Genomic DNA, 24,629 nt, shown 5'->3' on the forward strand with positions numbered 1-24,629 from the left:
AGCCTGTCCTCCGGTTGGAAATGACGTCATTATTGGAAGCAGATAGCTGTGATTTACTTTCTTTTCTTGCGACCATGGTTGAAGCTGTGTGTCATACCCAGTCACTATATACGCTTGAGAAAAGATTTATCACATTTGTGACACTCATGAAGTTCCAAACAAATTTAAAGCTTCTGTGTCCTGTCTCTTTGTCGTAGTTTCATGTAGCCCATACTACCGGAGACAAATTCCTTATGCGTTTTACATACCGAGTGAATAAGGATGATTCAGATTCCGAAGACAAACCTCCTTGTGCATCTACCACTGCTGTAGACAATTTGTTCGCCAGCTATGGTAGACAATTTGTTTGCCAGCTATGAACTTAAGTATTTAACGGTGACATTGTGACACACAAATCCCTCACTATTTTTCATCTCCTTTTCATGCTAACAATGTACATTTCACCATTTCACCCTTTCCAGGTGCAGAGAGGGTGACTGCGTCTGCATTGGCAGGATGGAGCTGCGGCCGTTTTTAATGTGCTTTGCCCTCTGCGTGGTGTATGCCACCAGCAAGCCCATGGAGAAGAAGGACCGTGTCCAACACGATGATCTGCTCAGCAACTTGGAGCACGACGACACAGATAACTTTGAATACGACCACGAGGCCTTCCTGGGCCAGGAGGAGGCCAAGACCTTCGACCAGCTCACTCCTGAGGAAAGCAAAGAACGACTCGGGTAAGGATGGTCTCATAATGTGGGGCCTTTTTTTCATATCGGCTCAGAAAAGGAAAGATGGGAATTCCATTTGTGTGGGTTTCTGGGAGATTTGTGAAAGATAAGTCATTTGTTTCACGGTGTATTGTATTATTTACTTTTGTGACTGTGTGCAGATTAGAGCATCATGTCACCTTTGATCATCTTGTGTAAAAAGTCACAAAATAAATAGTGCAAAACTGATTGGAGCAAGAAAAAAAAAATTATTTTATGGACCTCCAATGGTTTTCCATTGGCAAAACCAGGTCTTCACAGATACTGAACTATGTGTTGATGTTGTGCCAATTCCTTATTTTCAGTATTTCCTCCTTTGCCTAAATCTGCCTTTCACCGATTCACGTTTTGCGTTGTCTGCAGAATGCTGGTGGAGCGCATTGATGAAGACAAGGATGGCTTTGTGACCGCAGAGGAGATGAAGAAGTGGATCAAACACTCGCAAAAGAGGTGGATCTACGAGGACGTGGATCGCCAGTGGAAGACGCATGATCTCAATGGCGATGGTGTGGTGTCATGGGAGGAGTACAAGAACGCCACGTATGGATACATTCTCGGTAAGAACCTTTAGCCGGAGATTAAGAATCCGCCGCAGCACCGCCAATGCTCTCACACGCCTTTGTCAACAGATGACCCCGAACCTGACGATGGCTTCAGCTACAGGCAGATGATGGTGCGTGACGAGAGGAGGTTCAAGATGGCTGACGAGAACGGTGACCAGAGGGCCAACAAAGAAGAGTTCACTGCCTTCATTCACCCTGAGGAGTTTGACCACATGAAAGACATTGTGGTGATTGTGAGTGATCAAATAAGCCCCACGGATAACATCACTAACAAATGACTCTTGATTTACATTGACCTGCCCTCTTTTCATCACTGTAGGAAACTATGGAGGATATTGACAAGAATGGAGATGGTCTAATTGACCTGGAAGAGTATATTGGTGAGTTGTTTATCAAATCAAAAATGTCATTTGTGGGGCCTGAAAATAGCTTGAGGACTTGCCTGCCTTAATGTAATATTCAATAAATGGCTTAAGAATCAGCTGTGAACACGACGACATGAGGAGAACCTGATCATGGTGCCGTTCACCTTCACAGGTGACATGTACAGCCAGGAGGGCGCAGCAGAGCCCGAATGGGTAAAGACCGAGAGGGAGCAGTTCAGTGAGTTCCGGGACAAGAACAAGGACGGCAAGATGGACAGGGAGGAGACACGAGACTGGATCTTGCCAAATGACTACGACCACGCTGAGGCCGAAGCCAAGCACCTGGTCTATGAGTCCGACTCAGACAAAGTAAGCCTTCACGTCTCATACAAAAAAACAAGTTCCCTACCCTCGAACTACAGAAGCCGCTAAAAAAATTAAGACATCTCTTTAAAAACAAAAAAAGTAAATATATAAATAATTCTCTGTATAGTAATTTCATTGAACCACCTTTCACTAGGACGGCCGCCTGACCAAGGCTGAAATCGTGGACAAGTACGACCTGTTTGTGGGTAGCCAGGCCACCGACTTTGGAGAAGCTCTTACTCGGCATGACGAGTTCTAAATTTGTAGCCGTCCACACAGACTTTGCGTCCACGCCGCCTCCTTACTTCTCTTCACAGTGGACGTCATTGTTGTTGTTTTTTAAATATATATATATATACACTATGAGGTCATTTAATTTATTTCATTTGTTGAATGTTTCTGTCATGCACACGCACATATGCTACTTCTTCAAAGCTTCATTGTTTGGGTCAAACTATTTTAATGGTGATAAAGTAAAGGTCGCAGCATGCAGGCGCTTTTTTTTTTTCTTTTTGCAATGCACTGGACAATAACCCTGCCTGATTTAAAGACATTGTATCATTAGGATGTTTGTCACAAGGGCTAAATTGGACTACAAATTTTTTTGCCATTTGCTCATTTTGTTAGTTTAAGGCATCTAAATTTATGGACAGAATGATGCCCTGTCTTGTCATTGCTTTTGAGTTTTTTATGTATTTGTGTGTACAGTACATTTTCTTGTCTTTTTAATGACTGACATCCACGTTTTGGCATTATTTTAGACTTTGGTGTGTCAGACCAAAAACACTCAAGAAAAGCCTTCTCAATTGCAAAAACTTTACTACAAATATCTTTGTTATGCTTATCACCACCAAGATTTAGAACCACTGTTCATAGTTTTTCATATTAACATATTTTTGAGTTTTTTTTTTTTTTTTACTGGCTCACTGTATAAGAAGCCTTTTGTAGAGATTTAACTGTAAATATGTTGGTCTACAAACTGAGTTGATCAAGTACAGTTTTTGTGTTTGAGAACATCTTAATAAAAAATACATTTAAAAAACATTTACCAGGAATCTTTAAATATTAATGAATGCTGCTGCACTTATTTGAGATGTGGAAAAGTTCTAGTTGGTCAAGCAAGACCTCAGTTTGGCCTGAAGAGTTTTTTTCCAAAATCCTGTGCGGACCACCTGTATGGAATTGTACACAACTTAGGCAAAAGACTAGCGCTACTTCATATACACGCTATACAGGAAAGGTATGAATAAGAGCAGACTCATAAAAGTTATGGGGGCTCAGGGCTTTAGGTGACACTGAGTAACTTGATGCTCACGGCGGCCTTTTTCTATGGCTTGGTCTTCTGGGCAGGTACAGTACTAAGAAAAAGCTGGACAAGAGGATGAAGAGGCCCACCTCTGTCATGGGCTGCTTCCTGTACTTACTACTCAGGTGAACACGTGGCCCAGGACTGGCAAACTGTGGGCTACCTTGGCTACATAGCCAAACATATTTTCTCCATTAAGAAGGAACCACGTTATCAACCGAGGTGGTTTGTTTTAGGACGGATATTCGCAACACATTTCGGAGTTGAGCTAAAAAGATTCTAGTGTGCCCTTGTTGCATCATTCCACACAGATTTTAAGTAAATCACATGACCTGGAAGCTATTGGGCTAAAATATTGAATTTTTTTAATGTATAAAAATTCAGAGACTATATTGATTTATATGACCTGGAAGCTAGGAAAGGATGGAATGGCTGTTCAAAATATATATTTCAGGCATCAGTTAAAAAAAAAAATGCAGGCCATTTTAAAGCTCTCAAATATACAATATGTTTTGGTGCATTCTCTGATCACAATTAAGTCTCATAAATAATACCACCGCCACAACAGTCATCTGGTCACATGCTAGCGGTGTAATTCCTTCTTACAAATTGCAAATGCATTAAAAGTTTGGATGTAAAGCCTCTTATCTGTTTTTGTTACATGATGAATTAATATTTTGTGATATTACAGGAATCGTGTCCATGTCCCTCATAGGCTGACCACTAGCAATCCTGACTCCTAGTTAATTCGCCTTGTCCATGTTGGGGGACTTGCTCTCTCTCTGCCTACGCTGCACCAAAGTTTGGCTGTAGACTTCTTTCATATGGTGAGAATTTTTTTTAGAACTACTTTTCTTGTAAACGACAGCTGTATTTGGACATTAAGTAGTAGTGTGGATTGAGCCAAGTCCCAACTTTAACATTGTCTATAGCATTTTAATTACCTGTAGTTGTGAAAAATGCAGGGCAGCTGCCCTGTGCAGGTTTAATTAACAGAGAAATGAGTCTCTGCCGTTAATAATGTCGTGGGCTGGTCTGGAGAGAAAATGCCAGGGCTTAATTTTTGAGTCCATCCCTGTGGGGGAAATATATACTGCGGATCGTGCGGGGGTTACCATGTATTGCAGAAAAGTAAACGGCCAAAACAATTTTGCTTGCAGTGACGTTTAGTTTGAACTAAACGGGACCAACGAATTTGGAGAAGTTCGCGTGTGTGAAACGTTGATCAAATCACATTACATGAACTTGTGCATGTATTAAAAACATTATCAACATAATTCAAACATTCTACAATAATTTTTAAAATTGGATTCACAGAAATTAAGCTATATTTGTGGGGAAAAAAGGGAGAACATTTTTGATTGTTAGGGATTCTCCAAGTCAGTGCATCAAAATTATCGTACGGCGTCTCTATTGCCCTAAAAACTCCACATAAATAGCACCAATGGCAGATGCCATTGTTCTTGAAATATCACTGTGGACAGTAGAATAGGTAATGTATTTTAGAAATGAATTCAGTCCACTGCGAAGAAAAGTAAGGAGCAGTAGTAAACATACAATCTTTGTGGATTGTTCCAAATTTAGAGCTCGTCGTGCCAAACACGGGCTCTTCCAAAGTCGGTGGCCTGGCTGCCTACGAACATACCGTACTTGTCCAGGGTTTCAGCTTTGGTCAGGCGTCCGTCCTAATGAAAGGAGAGTTTAAATTATTATGTAGATGATTTTATTATAAATCTGCTGTATTTTGTTAGTGGATTCAGTTAGTTCAAAGCGTGCTGCTGCTGACGCACTTTAACAACATGGCTGCTTCACTTTTTCAAGAGAGACTAGCATTACCATTAAACACACAACATGAGCAGAATAATTTTCACATTTTGTGCCTGGCAAGAAGTAATAATCAAACAGAGGTTAGATTATGTGGAAAGAAATATGAGATTTTCTTCTAAATCCATATTGCCCAGGCCTAGTTAAGAGGAGGTAAAAGATGCGAGGGCTTACTTATAAACCAGGTGCTTGGCCTCGTTGGCCTCGGATTGATCGTATTCAGGGGTTAAGATCCAGTCTCGGATCTATTTCACATCCATCTTGCCGTCCTTGTTCTTGTCTCTGATCTCGGCGAACTGCTGCCTGTCCATCTTCACCCACTCAGGCTCTCGCTTGCCCTCATGCCTGTACATGTCACCTGAGAAGGTGGACAACGACATGGTCAGGTTCTACTTGTGCTGTCTCGGTCCCTCTAACAAGCAGCTAAAATATACTTACAATAGGTTTGCAAGAGAATGACTATTTCTTGAAAAATGCTGTACAGTGCTTGCTTCCCCGCTGTATTGCGATTCATTGTTCACACTAATGCTATCGCACTCATTTTTAAGCTATCGGGTTGCTATAGGTTCGGCCAGTCAGAATTTTGGGTTGCGCATCTTCAGTAAAGTAGTAGTTGTTTGAAAGTTTACATTTATTTATTTCCATTTGTCTGTCTACGGTGTTTCACATTAAATAATAGCATTTACAATGTATGGTTTAGTTAGACATTTCTTTGAATTTACACTGGTGGATTGTTTTTTTTATTTTTTATGTGTCAGTTTTACAGTCAACTTCAACTGGGCTTGACAAATTACCATCTTGAAGCAGCATCTCTTATTTGGTTCTGGAGCATCACTGTACAGTAGGCTACTGCCTCAAAGTGAAAATGTGTGTGTACTCAAAACCAAGAATTGCGAATTTAGATATAAAACTTTTAAACAGATATTCTAGTGTACACAGCTGTAGCAACAAATATATACACAATATACAGTCTTGTTTGTTGTGCCGTATTCCATACGTTTCATTATCAAGTCTCCATGCATATAATTATGTGTTATACTGCCCCCTGATGGCCAAGGCCTTTGACTTGAAGCCTGAAAACTTGAAAAGTGTTACATTTTGTTATTACGTTAAGTTTGTATACATTTCCATTAATGTAATTTTGGTGCACAGAAAAATAAGTGTGTTCTCAAGTCTGTTTTCAGGCCCCAAAATGACACTTTTGACTTTAAGCATACCAGTGTATTCTTCTGTCAATTATGTCATCACCAGTCTTGTCCATGTCTTCTATTGCTTCCTAGAAGAAAAAGAGGCAATGTAAGTAAATATTATCCGGTTACGCAGACAACCTGCCAGATAGTCTTTTAAGGTCATGTAAAGGGTTGAAAGCATTTTTGATGGCATGTAAACATTACATCAGAACTTCAAGGACACTTTTAAGATGCCTAATTACCCTTTACATGTTGTATATTTCAGTCAACTGAATTTACTGTAGATTTATTTAGATGAGTTTTCTGTATTAAATTCAGTTAAGTGGAAATGTCCAAATAAGAAATCATTGCATATACTCGATTGTTCAGTGTTACTTTGATAATTGACTTTGTGTATTGCGTTATGGGCCAACGCACACAAAAGTTGAGTTACAAAAAAAGAAGCAGCTGTAAGAGTTATTAATAATAGGGAACACCAACATTTTTGAAACAGAGAGTTACTTTTGGGTAGTGATTCATGCAAAGTGTTTCCAGTTTGATACATTGATAATTGTTTTCGTAAAGGCATTGATCCTGCTAATGATTTCTCATAATCATTTGGATAGGGATAAATATAAAAATGCACTATTTTATTTCTAGAAATCTGTGCCAGTGTTAGAAAATCACAATGTCCCATTATTGGTGAGTTGTTGTTTTTTTAAGAACAGGATACTCATGTGGTCTTTGGGGGCTACCTGGTGGGCACCACATTGCTGATCCCTTATTTATTTTATTTATTTGATCCCCAGCTGAATTTTTAAGATCCCTTATTTATTTTATTTATTTGATCCCCAGCTGAATTTTTAAGATCCCTCATTTATTTGATTTATTTGATCCCCAGCTGAATTTTTAAGATCCCTCATTTATTTTATTTATTTGATCCCCAGCAGAATTTTTAAGTTTGTTCGCTGACGAAGAAATTAACAGCTCCATTTTAAGGTTGTTTATATTGTTTATTGTCACCCCCCCCCCCCACACACACACACACACACACACACACCCTTGAGTTGTAAAGTTGTTGTATAAAGGCTTCTTTCAAGTTTCCTTGGAGTACCTCATGGATCAAAATCCTTTCAACCCTTTATGACATTACATTAAAGTTTGAATGTAATAAACACCCGAAACTTCATGAGTCACGTTTTAGTTGGACTTTCTATCTGGCAGATTCTCTAACCGGACAGCATTCACAAGAAGCAGTGGAACAGCTCCCAATTTATCAACTGTCCTAGTTAATATAGCAACAACAAAAAAACGAAGAGAGGTGCAGCAAGGGTGAGAGAAAAGACTCAAGCTTGGAAGAAAGTTAAATTAAAGACAACTCGAAGTTAAGTTAAAGACAAAAAGTTGAGCAAATAGAGCAGATTTGAGTCATTTTTCATTATACTTATCAAAACATGCTAAAAGTACTTGAACCTTGAAATGTATGTAACCCTTTTATTTTGTACAAGAGAACATTATACGGTTGATTACCCTGGAATCATTTGTAACATAACCTATTTAAAGGAAACATGAAGGATCGACCAAAACACTTAAAAGTTCCTAAAAAAAAACTGAGGCACTCAAAGGTGTTCCAAGTAAAAGGCCTTTATTGCCACATGGCCAGTTGATTAAAAAAATGCCACCGTGTTTCGGCCTTGGTAGGCCTTCGTCAGGGCAAGCTGAAAAGGACTGTCATACAACTACTTATATAGAAGTTAGTCACATGTTCACAGTGGGATGGGCACACAGTCAGCTGGTATCCCACTGTGAACATGAGGCAATTTTTGGATGAATCTAAAATATCCTAGCAGTGCTTTCTGCATGTTCTGATTGTTTGCACTTAAAGTTCCTAATTTGACATTTGAGAAAAGCGCACTATATCGACAATATACACATTTGTTGTTTGTTAGTGTTTTTGACATATATATATATCATAATAAATAAACTATTATTTGCTAAACCTTTGCCTTAATAATTTTTTTTCAATTTCGACCTTTTTAAGTTTTGAGTTGAATTAGCCCCTCTAATCCCTTTATTTGGCAGCTCTGAATTCCCGAGCTAACAATGTAACACAATACACCATTTCCCCCTCTGGCTCCATTGGCAGGATGGAGCTGTGGCCATTTTTTATGTGCTTTGCCCTCGGCGTAGTGTACGCCACCAGCAAGCCGGCGGAGAAGGGCCGCTTCCACGATGAACCTGTCGGCGAGTGGGAGCGCAACGACATTGAGGAACAGGAGAGATTCTTGGGCCAGGCCAAGACCTTTGAGCAGCTCACTCCCGAGGAGTGCAAGCAGCGACTTGGGTATGGTTGTGCTCCTAAATGGGGAGAATAAGATGAAAGTGCAAGGAGAAAGGAGAACTGCACCACAGCATATCAATTGTAGATATCTGTCTCTAACCTATATTTAAAAATAAAAGGCCATGAATATAGAACAAATAAAAAGTAGTTTCATATGGCGGTAGGTCTGATTTTCACCAAGTTTTTTTTGCAGCATGCTTGTGGAGCTTATCGGCGAAGACGAGGACAGCTTTGTGACCATGGATGAGATGATGAAGTGGCTCAGACACGTGCGCAAGGGTTGGATCTATAAGAACATTGATGGCCAATGGATGACGTTCGACTTCGACGGCGATGGCGAGGTTTCATGGGAGGAGTACAAGAATGCGACGTACGGAAGGTTTTTCGGTAAGAACCCTTAGCCGGAGTTTTACAATCCACACCCACGCCTCCCGACACTCACACACACCGCTTTGACGGCAGATGACCCCGACGTCGGCTACAAACAAATGATGGCACGCGACGACAGGAGGTTCAAGATAGCCGATCTGGACGGCGACCTGAAGGTCAACAAAAGCGAGTTTGCCTCCTTCGTTTACCCTGAGCATTTTGAGCACATGGAAGAAATTATGGTGATTGTGAGTGAGAAATACACCTCACAGATAACACAAGTGTGACAGTTAATGTTCATTTACATCGCCCTCTTTCTTCCCCTGTAGGAAACACTGGACGACCTGGACGAGAATGGAGATGGCGTCATTGACCTGGGAGAGTACATTGGTAATTTCTTTATCAAGTCAAAGGTGTGAAAATTGATTGAGATCACACTTCCTGCTCTAAGCAAACACTGAAAGACAAATAGACCCTGACCATAATGTTGTTCACCCTTTTAGGCAAAAAGTACGCCGAGGAGGACATTCGAGAGCCAGAGCTGGTGCAGATGGACAGAGACTATTTCAAGTTCCTAGACAAGAACACGGATGGAAAGCTGGAAAGGGAGGAGATCCGAGACTGGCTCTTGCCCGATGAAAACCGCCACGCTGACGCCGAGGCCGAGCTCCTGTTCCAAGAGGCCGATGCAGACAAAGTAAGCCAAGGTCAAACGTTTCCAAACTGAAAATAAATTTCTTCCACTGGTCTCCTTTCTTGCTGTGCGCAATATATGAAAATTAGTTGAAATTTATTCTGCTCATGTTGTTTATAATCTCCAGTAAAGCCGCCAGTCGCTTTTTTTTGTATAGTCATTATTATAGGGTTTGGAAAAATAGGTTATTAATTTGGCAATAGTGACTGCTTCACTGTGTTCCTAGCCATGTTGTTAGTGGAAGCAACACACTTTGAACTACGGAAGCTGCTAAAAAAACATGTCTAAATCCTTCTCTATTTAATCTTCACTAGGACGGCCGCCTGACCAAGGCTGAAATCCTGGACAAGTACGAGCTGTTTGTGGGCAGAAAGGCCCCCGAATTTGGAAAAGCCATCGCTCGACACGATGAGTTCTAAATTTGTGGCCGTCCACAAAGATTTTGTCTACTACTTAGTATTTCTCGGCTGTATTTAGCAACGTGATAAGTGCCCACTGTTTTTCTCCTCCCGCCCAAAAAAACCCTGAAACCCCACTGAAATTTTTCATAACTAATAAATTAAGCAAAATCAATTGATTCCTAAAATACATGACCTATTGTATCACCCATATTGCTCTTCCTCAATAATTATGTTCCAAGAAACGCTGTTAAAGAAAGCACTGTAATTTTGACACATAAATTAGGACCAGGGGCATAGTAGCCTGAAATTTTTCATTGGGATGGCCAGGTTGAAACCATGACGCATATAGGGGTGGCCATAAGTTCATACCTGAAATAAGTGGTTCTTAACCATGCAGCCACACCGTTTGCATGCCGACTAGTGGGCTGCATACAATAATATGTTATGAATTCAATGCATTAGAGCTGTTACAATTGTCAATAAGTTGCTCAGTTTCAATTGAGCTTTCTGCCACTTGGCAGGAATAAGGCAAATGTCAGTTACTGACCTGTACACAATAAGTAGAAAAGGAAACCGAACAGCGAAATTCATTACTAAGTATAAAAAAACAACCAAAAGATGACCCCCCCCCCCCCCCACCCCCCTCAAGACTCAAGACTCAAGACTCTGAGCTTAATTTGATACAGGAATGTTTTGCCTGTTTGGCATCTTGTTAGATGTCAAAGTTCACACATTAATTTATTTTTGATGATCACATTGTTTCATTTTATTTGATACTGTTTCAGCTTTTTATGAGTAGATTTGATTTCATAATTTAATACAATCATAATATCTGAATGGACCATTTTGTACAAGAAATACAGGTTAAAAAAAAGAACCCTTGTTTTGCTTTTATTGTTTTCTTCTGCCATTGATTAGGACAACCCATCAGAATTTTGGCCTCCAAGAGCCTATTCGTGGATATTTTTAAACGAAACTTGTCAGCCAATTGGAGAAGTGGTGTGAAAAATGTTTACTTCATTTCAAGGCTATTTTTTTTTTTACCAGATGTTCTGGCTGCAGTGTACTCAGTTTGAATGTCAAGTCACCATTCCAGCAGACTCGTATTTTGATCGACTATTTGTGAAATCTTGTCACGTTGCTACTTCATTGTATACACCAATTTATTAGATTATCTAAGTGTGTAATTAGGGCTAAATTGGACTACAACAAAAAATGAACAAAATCACCTGCTTTTGTGTGTCTTGTGTGTACACAGTATATTTTTATTGAGAACATGATAAAATGGCATTTAAAAAAAATAACTGTTCTCCAAACATTTGTTTTAAATGAATGCTACTATGTTAAATAAATAAAATAAAATAAAATGTTCTGGGTTGGAGCATTTGTGCTATTAAGTGGTATCTTGTTCCGCTCACAAGCTTGTTACTCAATTAGTCAAGGAAAAATAGTGTTTGTTTTCCGCTGGGGTTAGGTTAAAAAAAAAAAAAACGCAATAAATGAAATCCGCTAAGTAGTTAGCTTTATGTTTAACATTGGTTTTGGCTCTAAAAGCCCTCACCACACAGTTTATACCGTTTTTCTCATCGAGGCATTTACATTTTCTCAACATTTTTTTCAAATGTTCAAACCGTAAATTTTTATAAAAAAAGTACATTACTGTAAAAACAATGCATGCAAAATTGCCCAAAAAATATGCGAGGCTGCGAAAAGTGAACGTTATAGCGAGGAAACACTAGAGGGTGGGCCATAAGTTTACATAAGACAATGTAAAGAAATAAACTACATTATTCTAATGTATGTACTTACTGGCAATTATTGCCATGCCAAGTCAATTAGTTTGATTACCTCTGTAAAGTAAGCAATTGTTTTGATTGCTGCAAACATTGCATGACAAACCCATTTTAAGGATTATTAACCTCTTACTCACAAGCATGCATGGTGCAGAAAATATACAGCAGTTAACATTTCTCATTGAGAAAATTCTCTTTAATAGGAAAGACAAGTCTGAAATCTGAATGGGCTAATACATTCCTAGAGTGGGAGATGTTTTGTGCATTTGTGTCAATGAAAATATACAAACCCGTAGTACTTGTGTTTGGACATCTTGTTTACAGTGAACCCCCGCATACTCAACAGTTCACTATTTGCAAATTAACCTATTCACATTTTAATGTCTAACCTATCCTCAGGTACTTGATTAAAAAGGTTTTATGTTCGTGTTAAGAGATGGATGAAATGTAAATTGGTCGTATAGTCATGACTGTAACGTTTGGCGTGAAGTGACAGTTGGGTTATGCTCAACATGTGACTTATGAAACTAAAAGGTGCCTTGTTTGGCTCCGCGAGAGCATACATTACATTTTCATTACATTACAGTTTTAAGTCTATTGTAGTCATTATTTGGGTTCAGTATGTCATCAGTCCAGTCATACAATTTTGCTCAATCACAACATGTATATTTTACATTAGCTACCTCTGCAATCAATATCAGTATGTGCATTAGTCTCATCGTTGAAATGTTTGCATTGTGTGTTTCATGAGGTAGCATCTGTATGTCGCATCATAGCAATCTGGCATTTTACCAGGTTCACACGCGCACTACGAGTAAGCCCTGGATGCAGAGCGCAGTTCGAGGCGTGCCTCAACGTCAGGTGGACCTAAACGTTTGACTCCGCCCACAGATTTTCGACCTGAAGCGCCTTTTTCTTTCTTTCTTACTCTAACCATAACGATTACAGTATATTTTGAACACTTTATTGAACAACGAAAATTAAAAACTGACGAAACCTAAATACTAACCTCAACCGTCCAGGGATCTGTTGGGGACATGTAGTACTGCACTTCCGCCTTAAACCGTTTAGTGTCATTTTTGATTCTCCATAATGTGTAAAAAAAACCCCAATTTCACTTTATAAGACGGCGCATCATTAAATCTGCAAATTTAGTTGGATTTTTTTTAATTTTTTTTTATCATTTTGAAAAATCCGTGTAAGCGCAATCAAACGTTTAAGTCCACCCAGTGTTGAAGCACGCATTGAACTGCAGTTTGCATGCGGGGCTGCTTGCGCACTACACAAAACACTTCTTTCAAAAGCACAACAAATGAGACACTTTTTTGGAAAATGCAGGTTTTCAAATGTAAACATGCGAGCAAGTCATGTAGTACAAATTGAGTCTTGCCAAATTAAAATTGAGCGATCTTTCATAATCTAACCAAGCAAATCCCAAATCTCTAAATTGGCATTTTAGGTCATTCTGGTAATTGGTATTTTACGGGTTGACTATTTTACATTTTCAAATGTGAATAGCGGGGGTTGACTATTGGGTTAAGGCGCCCCTTGTGTCCACTGCATCCATTTCCTTCACGGTGTGAACGTGACAAACATTGGGTTGCACCGGCTCATTATGCTCAGTAGCTCTTCCTCATCCTCCTCTAATTCGCTCTCGCTGTTCTTATCGGCGTCTTCATCTCCCAAAAATCCGTTGTCGTCCTCGGAATTTGACGGGTGGTCTACCTGCTGGTCTTCCGGTTGCTCAGGCTGGTCCAGCGACGTGCAGGGCTGATCCTCCTCTTCGCTCCACCTCTGCTCCGACAATTCAGGTGACGCGTCCACCATGACCAGCGTGGCCTTCAAGGGGGCCTGCTCGGGGGTGGGCGGCGGTGTGCTAGTCTGTTTGGCAAGGGGTGAGGGCAGTCGAGGGGAGTGTGCAGGGTTTGGTGGTGACGCCACATGAGGTTTGTTGAAAGGTTTCTCTATCTCGGCTGAGGCTATCCGGGCGTGGCTGCGTGGGACGCTGACGGACGAAGGCGAGGGGCTGGCGGGGGTGTCAAGAGGGTCCTCTCCGGTGCTTGTTTGTGAGTCCAGACAGGTGGACCGTACGGCTTCATCTAATGGCGGCGTCTCCGAGCTGCTTTCTTTGGGCTCGACGGGGTTGCTGTCCACAGAATGTGGCCTGAAGGTGGACAAGCAAGACAGCTTTCTGGTGGGGGTGGAGACGTTGTTGAAGGTGATGGTGGTACACGTCGCTTCAGACAAGCTCAACGTGGCATCGAGGGGAGCCGTCGGCTTGTTGTTGCTGCTGTTGGGCTGGATGGGCCCTTGGCAAGATGTCGGATCTTTGCCCGAGAAGCTGAACGAAGGGTTCGTGGTTCCGTAGTCTTCACTGCTGAAGCTCACATCATCCACCCGTGGCGTGCTGTTGCTCGGATTCACCTGACGTAACAGTCAAACATCCATCGCTCATTCCATCAATAATGGCCATTCATCTAACTAGCAATCTAGTCATGAAAAAAAAGATAGAAAAGAAACTACTGTAACTAACTGTAGCAGATACAACTCCACAACTCACCAGTTGGAACCATCGAAGGCTCTGCGGACAAAACAAGCACGTTCAGAACACTGCCATGCTTTTCTAAGCTGATCCTGTTTGTGCAGACGTCTCACCACATTGGGGTGCTTGCCCTGGGGCACGCAGCCTCTCTCCAGGGGGTCCAGATGGCCCTTTTGTTTCCTCTTGAGCCACAGAACCAGAGTCGCGGCGGAGCCCAGCACCGTCAGGAAAGCCGTGCTGAGGAACAAGGCTTTGCCCAGGGTGCAACTGATGGCGCGGTCGTCTACCAGCGCACTCAGAGGAACTGTGACGGAGTGTATAAATATCCGGCGTATATTTGATATTGCTTCACTTTGGGAGGCATTTGAGAAGGGTTCTTACTTACTTGATTGGCTTTCAGATAACACCTCTACCACCACGGTAGCGACAACGGCGTCACCTGACTCCCGGTCTCTCGCCATTACCTGCCACGTATTGATATTGGGACCTCAGTTACCAAGAAAACACTTGGTGCAAACTAGATAACTAACTACAAGAAACGTCAAATCACTGCACTTGCCAGTGAAGGTTTCCCCACCAAACTTTGCGGTTCACTTATTGCGGATACACTCTATCGTGAATTTTTATTTGGGTCCATTTATTTATGCTATTTTTGCCCTTTTTCGTAATATATAAGTAAATAAAAACTGCTTTTTCATTCAACACAAAACTTTTTTTTTTGCTGATAAACTGCATAAACTGGTCTCTACAAATGCTGTCTACATGTTCTGGTCATTATTTTTTACATTTTAGTACATTTTTGTTTGTGTAAAGCTTGAATTTGGGCCAGTAGACGAACGATTCGTTGAACGAATCTTTTGAACGGTTCTTTTTAATGAACTGATTCTAAAGATTCATTTCATTTAAAAGAAATGTAATGCCCATCACTAATACGTACTACGTCACTTGTTCCGCATAACGTAGTCGGCCCCGCCACCCACCGGCTCATTCTCGTACCCGCCTCCTTAAACGGCGTCTTAGTGAGTTGCTGCTGTCAATCACAGCCAGATCACGCCCAACCCTCTCCCCATTCGCAACCCAACGGTCCTCCAGGCAACGCCCCCTTTGAGCGCCGATTTCAAATCTTAGCGAGGGGTAGAGCAAGAGTCTTAACTTCCTGTTGAGTAATCCTTTAATTCTTCTTGGCAAGTCAGTGTCCCATCACTGGTGAGCTATTTTTCGAACAGATCCAAGTTACTCATACACAATGCGTCTCATTCCCCCCCCCCCCCCCCCCCTCCCTCTCCTCCTTGCACGTGCACTGCAGGACAAAATGGAAAAACAAGATAATTGAAGGCAATTAACTTCAACAAAGCTTGTTTACAATGCCAAAGACCTCAATGAGATGACAGACAGTATTCGTGGTTATTGAAGGGAAAAAACTTTTTTTTTTAAAGAACCTCTAGTTCGTGGAAATTCACCTCAAGGGTGGACGTGGAACGTATCACCCGCAAAAAGTGAGGGAACACTACTGATTTCTTTTACTTCTAAAGTATTTGAATTTCTTTGTAAGTGAGCAAACCTCCAAAGTCAGCAGCAGATCATATCATTCGGTGGACAGCAAAAGGCATGCAATGAGTCAGTTGTTAGTCGCTGGGGCTTACATGCAGAAGGTGCTTTTGTCTTGCTTTGAGCTGATTGGTCCTGGCAATGAGGAGCCCCTCCTGTGTGACCCGGTAGATGCCCGTGTGATTGGACGTGGGGCTGAAGGTGAAGTAGATCATCGGATTAAATCCCTGCAGGACAGGACAGGGAGAACAACTGAACAACGGCCACAGACTTCATTGTACTGTGGACGTTTCGTAGATGGACCTACATGTTTAAAGTCCTGGTCCTGCACATGTAACATCAACGCCCTGTTGCCGTAGGTATAAACCAGGGAGGCGGGACTCTTCCCCGCCGTCACAAAGCCGTGGTATTCAGCCATGTCAAACACCGGATGGAACCGGTTCACCGCCAGCACGCGGACCAGCACAGTGGCAACCGAGTACTTCCTGGGGTCGTCGTCCTGAAAGGCCTGAGTTGCAGTATACCGAGTCAGCCCAGAGGGAAGCATAAGTGGCTGGCCAAGTATTTGTTACTTCAGCCTTAAGTGGTGACTGATTTACCACCTCTTACCGGCACTATCAAGTCACAATTATAGTTAGAATACGTGACTCGAGTCATTCTCACCATGACTTGAAGATGTAGTGCCGGCGTGGCGAGTCTGTCCTTCACCGCCCGGGTGAACCTCATCTCTCCGGTCATTCGGTCCATCAGGAAACGGCCGTGGTCGTCTCCTGGCACGAAAACAAAAGCATGGTTAAAATTCTGGTAAAAAAAAAAAAAAGAAGAAAAGATCGTCGAACATTTTTATTGCACAACCTGAAAGGATGGCATAGTTGACTGTGGCGCTGAGTCCTCTGTCACCATCCACTGCATGGATGGGACCAGGAAAGAAATCCAGTACAAAGTCCTATATCCGAACATGACATACAGAAGACGGAAGGAGCAGAATCATATCAGGAAGCTTCTTGCAAACTGTGAGTATCCTAACTGGGCCTTTGTCAAATCCACCAGAAGGGCCACTCCACCCGAGGCTGATAATACAAACAGAAGGTGGAATGTGGCGGTCCCTTACATGACTGACTGGTTTGTCAGAGAAAATCGGAATGATTTTCTACAAATGTAGCATATTGTTCCAATGCATTTCAAACCCATTTACACCTTCAGACAAAAAGTTTACCTCAAGGACAAAATTCCAAGAAGCAAACTTAGCCATCTAAATGTCCCCGACTTTCCTGGAAGTTCCTGTTTCAAGAAACTTGTACCTGGAACTAGACAGAGGTGATGACCCAGGACCAAATGATTCAGGCAACCTCATCGCCGACTTGTGACCCACTTGCTATGCAAAGATCTAACACGAAGGCACATAAACGAGCAAAAGGTGAAAGCCACAATACGACCAACCTCTTTGCCTTCTGTGACGTTGACGGTGTACACGGGACTGGTGCAAATCCGATTGGTGCGGTCCTGAAACAGCAGCGTGCAGGGTAGGAACTGAGGGTACTGGTCGTCTCCATCCTGGACTTCGACCGTGATGTCGACGCTAGTGTTGAAGCTCTCAGCTGTGTTCATTTCCTGTCACGGAGAGGGGTTGTTAAAGTCTTGATCGGTGGACATGCGCAGTGTTTTTATCCATTATCTTCATTCAGGTGGCAGATGAGCCGGAGTCAAACCCACACAACAGTCCAGTACAACAGTCACTCGCATAAGACCAGATAGAAAAAACAACCAGTCACGCTCACATTCACACCTGTGGACAATTTAGAGTCTCCAATGAGGCTAACATGCATGATTTTGTTTTATGGCGGGGATTATGCAAACTCCATCCAGGAACATTTGAACAATGAATCTCAGAGCTGAAAGGCAGGCATGCTACATGCTAACCACTAGCCCTGATGGCATAAAAAAATCGATGTGAAAAAAATATATTTTACGGCGGCGTGGACGGTGAGAAAGAGCTGCGTTTTGGTCTCATAGTCAAGAGCTTTGGCGAGCATCACCTCCCCGCTGTAGAAAAGGTTGATTTTGAAATAGTCTGCGTCAGGCTGAAAAACACATAAGCACATATGACCAGATATTAGAGACCAGATATCTCATCTTGGTGGTAGTTTTCATCACCGTAGATGAACTTACAGATGACTGGTCAATGGAGTAAATGAGCTGGTCATTGTCCGCATCAGTTGCCAGGACGGTAAACACGAGCGTATCGACCGGAGTCAGCTGGACAACAGGCATAACGTAACCAATCGTTAAAAGTGCACTTTTTCTGCCTTAGCGCCCTACCTCGCTGACGACAACAGATTGGACGGTGTCTTCCACAAACTCGGGCCAGTTGTCATTCTCGTTGAGAACCTCCACCACAATCCTGGAAACGCTCTGCAGTGACAGTCGAAGACAAATTTGTTCATGGAGATTTTTCAGGTACATTGAGTAGTTTTGCTATGACAGCTTTTTAATTGGATTTCCTCCATTTAAAAACACATCAGTACTTTGTAATCCTTTTTCAAAATAGGATTGTTGCTTTTTTTCCCCCAGCCACTGCGCTGACAACACGCCGTAAAGAGAGAGAGGTCAAGTCAGTGAAGGTTGGAATCTCGATTTATTGAGATCTTGGGGCCTTATGAGGCGGGAAAGGAAGTAAGAACAAAAATCAGGCAGTAGATTTGGAGCAGCAAGATATTTTTCATCCAGGGCCTTATTTAAGAGACTTGTTTGATGTTGTTGGCTACAAGAATGATTCATAGCACATTGTGTGCTAGCTAAAAAGCGCCACTTTCTGATGTTCAGAAATGCTGTCTAATCTGAGGGGGGAAAAAAATGACGGAAGTAAATTGCATCTTTTTCAGTTGTTATCATTAGCTAATTTAGCATTCTGTTACTCACTTAACAACATGTGCTATGTAGGAACACATAGTTGAGCCAAGGCTAGCTAGCCCTTAAAACAGCAACGCAACATCATACTTTTCTTCTTTTTAGTATGAGTACATTGTAAGTTAATCAAAAAAGAAAACTATTTTGTGTGCAGAAAAAAATTGCCAAGTTATCCAAACAGGTTTTGTATAAAATGTATGCTAACATTTCTTTAAAAAAAATTTGTGTTATGAGCATTTCAGAATCTGTATTTGTTTTAAACATCAGTCCAGGAGTTCGAATCAGTACTATTGTATTTAGAATAATTAGACAGTACTTCTACTCAAGTACACAGTTTGAGTACTTTTACCACTTCTTCCCTTTCTATTTTGAAATTGTACCTGAAGCACGTCATCTTCATAGCATGACAATTCCACCATCAGCACAGGACCCTGCATCTGAAACACAGGAAGTGGTGATGTAAGGGGGAAGACACATAAACACGTCAGTTAGTTGCTTGGTTGGTTGTTCAGATGTTAGTTTGGATGATTGATGATTTGTTGATTGATTTTTGTTATAATAGGTATTTAATTGTTTTGTAAGGTGTTGGCTGGTTAACGAGTTGGTGAGTTATTTGGTTAGTTTGCAGTTACTCAGTTATTTGGTTGGTTAATTGTTGCTCAGTTGCGTGGTCAATTGTTCATTTTGTGTTTGTTTGGTTAGTTGTTTCAGTTACCCTAGTTTAGCTCTTAGTTTTGGCTGGTTGACTCGATGGCCAGTTATTTGGTTGGTTTGTTACATGGTTGATTGATTAGTTAGTAGATAGAAAGTTTCTTGGTCAGGTCAATTGTTGATTGGTTTCTAAGTTGTAAGGTTAGTGTAACTCATTCACTGCCACAAATTCATTTTTTTAAATTATTAAATTATAAAAAATTAGGGGCGACAGGCAATTAAATTTTGTATTGTAATTAATCGTATGACTTCACTAGTTAACTCCCGATTATTCTCAAATGTTATATCTGTTCTAAATGTACGATGATTTTTTTTTAATAGGTTTTCATACTCTTGTTAACAAAAGTGGAAAAAATGTTAAACTAATAGAAATGAGTTAAAATGAATTTTCAACGTTTATAGCCGTCAATGGCAGCGAATGAATTAAAAAGAAAAAGAAAAGAAAAGATTGTTAAAAAATTTGGGGCGTCAGGTGATTAAAATTTTAATCTTGATTAATCGCATGACTTTACTAGTTAACTCACGATTAATCACAAATTTTATATCTGTTCTAAATTTACAATTAAAAAAAGTCTAGTTTTTCCATACTCTTGTTAACAAAGAGGAAAGAAAATGTTAAACTAATAGAAATAGTTCAAATGTATTTTTGACGTTTTTGAATGAGTTAATTGTAAAAGTTAAATGGTTGGTGGTCAGTTGGTTTGTTACCCGATTGGTAGGTTAGGTGTTGGTTGCATGGTCAGTTGATTGAGTGCTGCTTGATTGGTTTAGTTTATTTCTGTGTTGTTGCTTTTTTTTGCATAAGATCTAATGAATGCAGTTCTTTAAAGCTTTATGGAAGGTAGGGCAATATTTCACACAACACTTACTAGGTACTGTATAAAACAAAACGATTAACACGACTCTTAAATCTCTGTGTATTTGAGGAAAGACGGGAGTGGCACTTAATCTAATTGACCCTTTGACTTTCTAGCAGTCGGCTGGCAGGAGGATAAGGGAGATTGCGAGGCGCCGTCCAAGCTTTAACCTTTCATCTTTTGCTATTCAGGTTGATCACACTGACATACAGATACATTTACAGTTCTTTGGGAAACACCTCTCGGTCAAGCACTTTCTCTGGAGATGAATTCAAACGTATGAGTCCTCCATCCACGAAAAACCAATCGGCGTCTTTCCCGTGCAGCCTCCATTCAACCCCCTCCCCCGGGGGGTCCGCCATGAGGTCAGCCACCACTTCTCCACAGAGGCTGTTTTCCGCCACCCTGGAGTAGACGTCCTGGCCGTCCAAGCAACCACCCCATCCCGACATCCCTGCACCCCACACGAGAAGGTTTACAGAAGAAGGAGACGGGATTGATAGAGGGCAGTGTGACGTACCTGCGACTGCAGGTAGATGCAGGAGGAGCATCAGAAGGGGGGTCCACTTCAGTTTGACAGCTGCAGCCATTCCTGAGCTTAGACAGGCCTCAGGATCTCGAGGTTGCTGAAAGGTGCAAGGTACGATTGAGAAACAATTAGTATCAGGCTAGAGAATGTCTGCTTGCTATTAGTTGGCTGAACTGTTGACCTGTTTAGGCCTTCATGATGTCACAAAACGAAGTTTGTGTTTTTGCAAAACGCTGTGGGCGTGCCAAGAAAACAACACTGATATTGAGGGCCTAAATATGCACAGAAACTCATGAAACTTGTCACACACATCTGGCTTGGCAACATGAGCAATATTTCAATGGGTATTGTGTGATTTTTACAAAAATGACTCATTACCGCCCCCTACACTTTTTTTACGAACTAGCCGCAGTTGTACATTTAAGCAAGATCTACAAACAAATTAAGTATATGAGGGAGCCCAAGACCTACAAAACACTCTCTTGGACCCATATGCTAAAATAAACAGGAAGTGAGCTATTCATTTTTGAATGTCCGATTTTTGCCGATTTCTGCTCATTTACAGGGAGCATACTTTTGCCCACTTCTCCTACACGTTTCAACTGATTTACTTCAAACTTGGCCTGGACCATGTCAATACCTGGCCCAACAATAGGAGACAAAATCTTGAGTTTTCGAAATACTGTACGACTATATGACAACATTCAGTTATAAATATAGCGCCACCTAGCCCCTGGGGCGAAAAAAATTACCCCACATACGGTATTTTGTGCAACATTTGGATACTCTTTGTAAGTGTGATAACTAAGTCATTTACGAATAGGTTTTTTTTTTTACTTTTGACCTCTCAAAATGTTCAGTGGCATCACACCTATCCATACATCTGTACTTTTTATTTATTTATTTATTTTTGATGGACAATAAAAGCAATATTGTGCTATGAATAAAATGATGATGTATATAAAAAAAATTTTTTAATGACGCTCGGGGCAACTCAATGCCAAAAATTAAAAAAGGACAGAGATTTTTGAAGGTCTTAACATTGACCAAAACTCATTGAGCTTTGCACGGTCATCAAACCTGGAAAACAAAAACAAAAAATCCATATCTAAAGTTTTATTTTCAAAATAAATTCAAATTCGAAAGTGCCAGTACCCCAACGTGCAAGTACCCCAAAGTGGCCCGGGCTGCAAGGGCCCTTTATAGTTGCTCGCAGCTCTAGTTCCACTTTGAAACCCCTCATCTGCCTCCTGTTTGCTCATCTTATGCTCATTTGTTAGCAAGCACTAGCTGGGCATTTCTTTTATTTTCCAGATTTTCCAGAGAGTATATTCCAAAATAATTTCAACAATTTTGATAATTTCTGAAGCCCAAATTTGTAGGTCAACATGAAGCTGTGGGGCTGCGCGGGTTAAAAACAACAACTGCAAACAACCTCTTCATTAATATTAAACCTGTGCATAATGTTACAGTGACTTAAAATAAAATTAAATATACATTTCAGGACTAAAACCTGTCTCGTTTTAGATGAACACCTAGGCCTACTACACCACTGTATTTTCTTTTCTTTCTTTCTTTAAGGCAAAGAGTGTATTAGTGTTTAAATTGCATGTCAAGAATATCGCAAAATGCTCAAACGGCTTCCCATACCGACCTACTGTTGTCAAATCCTCTGCGGCGGGTGCATCAGCCTCCATGTCCTCCGTCACGTTGCTGCTTCGAGCAAATGCCGCATATGGACCAACAACTTCAAAACAAAAGTGGAAACAGAACACGCACCCGATCCACCAAAGCCACCGGCCACGCACGTTAAAAAGCAGACGGCAGCTTAAGGAGGGGGTACGGAGGGATAAACGTCAGCTCAGGGGATAAAGCCTACGGGGGGTGGGGCTTACCTGGTCAGGGGGTAAAATGGAGCCAATCAGATTAAGATGCTGGCAAGACGCTGGCATCGAGGGCCCAGACTGTTGCCATCGGTGAATTTAAGAGCTTTGTCTGGTTCAAAAGACGCCGTTTGACCTTGAGAAACAGATTGTTATGCAAATGAGGCCAAGCAGGCAAGTAGGAGTCGATCATTCAAAAAAAAAGAAAGAAAGAAACGCTCATTTTGTTGCCTTCTTTCGAGCTGAATGTGATGTGACTTTTTGGGTCAAGACTCCCATAATCCTAACGACAATTAAAGTATGTATGCACTTTTTTTAAATCATATGTTATTGCAAATTATTTTATAGATCCCAAGTTATAATATTGGTTTGAGGACCTTATATTTGGCCATAACGTGGCTCAATGCTGGATTTGTTTAATGAACGATGCAAAAGGACTAACGAGGCCTGACAAGGGATTAGTTATCAAACATCCGTCATTTACCTTCTGAAGATTAACCCACATCCTTTCTCACAGGCGTGCGCGTGTGCGAACGCGTCTGTCTCGGTTTTTTTGTTTGTGTTTTACTGAAGATGTGTTTTCTGTGTTTGTGGCAACTTTTGTGTTCACAATGGAAAAAAAACATTCCCGTGGTCATGTAGTTTCCAAAAACACAGTAAGCATTCAAATACGCGCCTGATTTAACTTGATGCTTTCTTTGTGTGTGTGTTTTTTTTATTTATTTTTATCAATACACAGCTGTTTGGTTGTCATTTTATTGTATTTATTTATTTATGCACATATACCTGTTTACTTTGTAGTTGAACGGGGCGACGCAGCAACAGGTGACGTTGTGCAGTGATGGGAGCTGTCCACCAGATGTCACAAGAGTTCAGGGGTGTCGATACAGTAAGTGCCGGGGTGTCACACAAGTCACTCACGCGCTCACATTAAACATCCTTGGGGCCGTGAACCCCAGCCTGCTTCAGAACAGTTATTCATAAATTCACTGATTCAGGTTTTTTCTTTCTTTCTGTGGAAGCTATCCTCAGTTTATTTGGTGAAAAATTCACCTATTGGCGTATTTCGGGGCTCTTTATGCAATGCGCTAAGGTACCCCAAAATAGCACCAAAACCCTGAATAAGTAGTAATTGGTATCAAGGAAATTTTCTTGGAAAATATCAGTATAAATATTTGTTGTATTTGTTGTTTGTTGTAAATTGTATATCAGTGTCAGTGTATCTCAAAAGATGAATATGAAAACAAAAGTTCAGAATTCGATCTGAAACCCAAATGTATTCAGTATACAAAAAAAAAGAAGGGAATTGACCTTGCTGTCCAAATACTTTTGGAGAGGACTAGAGGCTAACGTATGGACGAAGAATGACAAATATTAAAAAGCATGACGTTGACTTGCCTGACACCTTTTTTTTTTTAACTCATCATCAAATTTAAAGGGGAATACGCAATTTATCATAGCAGTTTACTTATGTTAAGTGTTTCTTTACAGTTAATAAATGTTTTGTGGTGTTGTATAGTATGCGTCCATTTCACATTTTATGTGTTGTCAAAATTAATAAAGCGGTTCACTACAGCATATTGCCTGTACAGTTGAGCATTTTACGAGCGTGACATTTTGACCCTGCAGCATATTATTTCTATTAGCGTCACTTCCTATGGGTAAAAAAAACAAACCATGTGTTTCTTGTCCACTGGGTCTCGTGGCTCCTC

General features: G+C 41.0%; 3 protein-coding genes and 1 long non-coding RNA gene across 6 annotated transcripts; 2 read left to right on the top strand and 2 right to left on the bottom strand.

The window, feature by feature from the left end:
- Window positions 1-471: 471 nt before the first annotated feature.
- On the top strand, window positions 472-3,087 carry LOC147175403 (calumenin-B). The gene is made up of 6 exons (XM_086073423.1): window positions 472-716; window positions 1,113-1,306; window positions 1,379-1,545; window positions 1,632-1,692; window positions 1,850-2,046; window positions 2,198-3,087. Exons 1-6 carry the CDS (start codon window positions 496-498, stop codon window positions 2,300-2,302), a joined length of 945 nt encoding a protein of 314 aa, XP_085929549.1. The 5' UTR covers window positions 472-495; the 3' UTR covers window positions 2,303-3,087.
- On the bottom strand, window positions 3,063-6,526 carry LOC147175404 (uncharacterized). The gene is made up of 3 exons (XR_015094580.1): window positions 6,391-6,526; window positions 5,348-5,531; window positions 3,063-5,034 (listed from the first exon to the last, which is right to left on the bottom strand). It is a non-coding gene; the product is annotated as an uncharacterized LOC147175404 (long non-coding RNA).
- Window positions 6,527-7,527: 1,001 nt separating this feature from the next.
- LOC147175405 (calumenin-B-like) lies at window positions 7,528-11,518 on the top strand. The gene is made up of 7 exons (XM_086073491.1): window positions 7,528-7,674; window positions 8,489-8,686; window positions 8,877-9,070; window positions 9,146-9,300; window positions 9,382-9,442; window positions 9,556-9,749; window positions 10,061-11,518. The coding sequence occupies exons 2-7, from the start codon at window positions 8,490-8,492 to the stop codon at window positions 10,163-10,165; spliced, it is 906 nt and encodes a 301-aa protein (XP_085929617.1). The 5' UTR covers window positions 7,528-7,674; window position 8,489; the 3' UTR covers window positions 10,166-11,518.
- A 590-nt stretch (window positions 11,519-12,108) lies between these two features.
- Window positions 12,109-22,876, bottom strand: LOC147175406 (cadherin-related family member 5). Of its 3 annotated transcripts, none has more exons than XM_086073490.1 (16): window positions 22,689-22,876; window positions 21,026-21,131; window positions 20,745-20,959; window positions 19,318-19,374; window positions 18,350-18,442; window positions 18,200-18,286; window positions 18,067-18,111; window positions 17,471-17,641; window positions 16,886-16,976; window positions 16,694-16,800; window positions 16,338-16,538; window positions 16,126-16,257; window positions 14,868-14,946; window positions 14,596-14,786; window positions 14,501-14,521; window positions 12,109-14,364 (listed from the first exon to the last, which is right to left on the bottom strand). In XM_086073490.1, exons 2-16 carry the CDS (start codon window positions 21,093-21,095, stop codon window positions 13,513-13,515), a joined length of 2,412 nt encoding a protein of 803 aa, XP_085929616.1. In that variant the 5' UTR covers window positions 21,096-21,131; window positions 22,689-22,876; the 3' UTR covers window positions 12,109-13,512. The 3 variants fall into 3 exon arrangements, with proteins under 3 accessions (XP_085929616.1, XP_085929614.1, XP_085929615.1); XM_086073488.1 differs by having other exon boundaries at window positions 18,001-18,111; XM_086073489.1 differs by having other exon boundaries at window positions 18,001-18,111; window positions 22,685-22,876.
- Between the last annotated feature and the right edge of the window lie 1,753 nt (window positions 22,877-24,629).

This window comes from Leptonotus elevatus, chromosome 4 (genome assembly GCF_054856555.1).
Source record: "Leptonotus elevatus isolate MCC_2025b chromosome 4, RoL_Lele_1.0, whole genome shotgun sequence".
In the NCBI taxonomy this organism is placed as follows: Eukaryota; Metazoa; Chordata; class Actinopteri; order Syngnathiformes; family Syngnathidae; genus Leptonotus; species Leptonotus elevatus.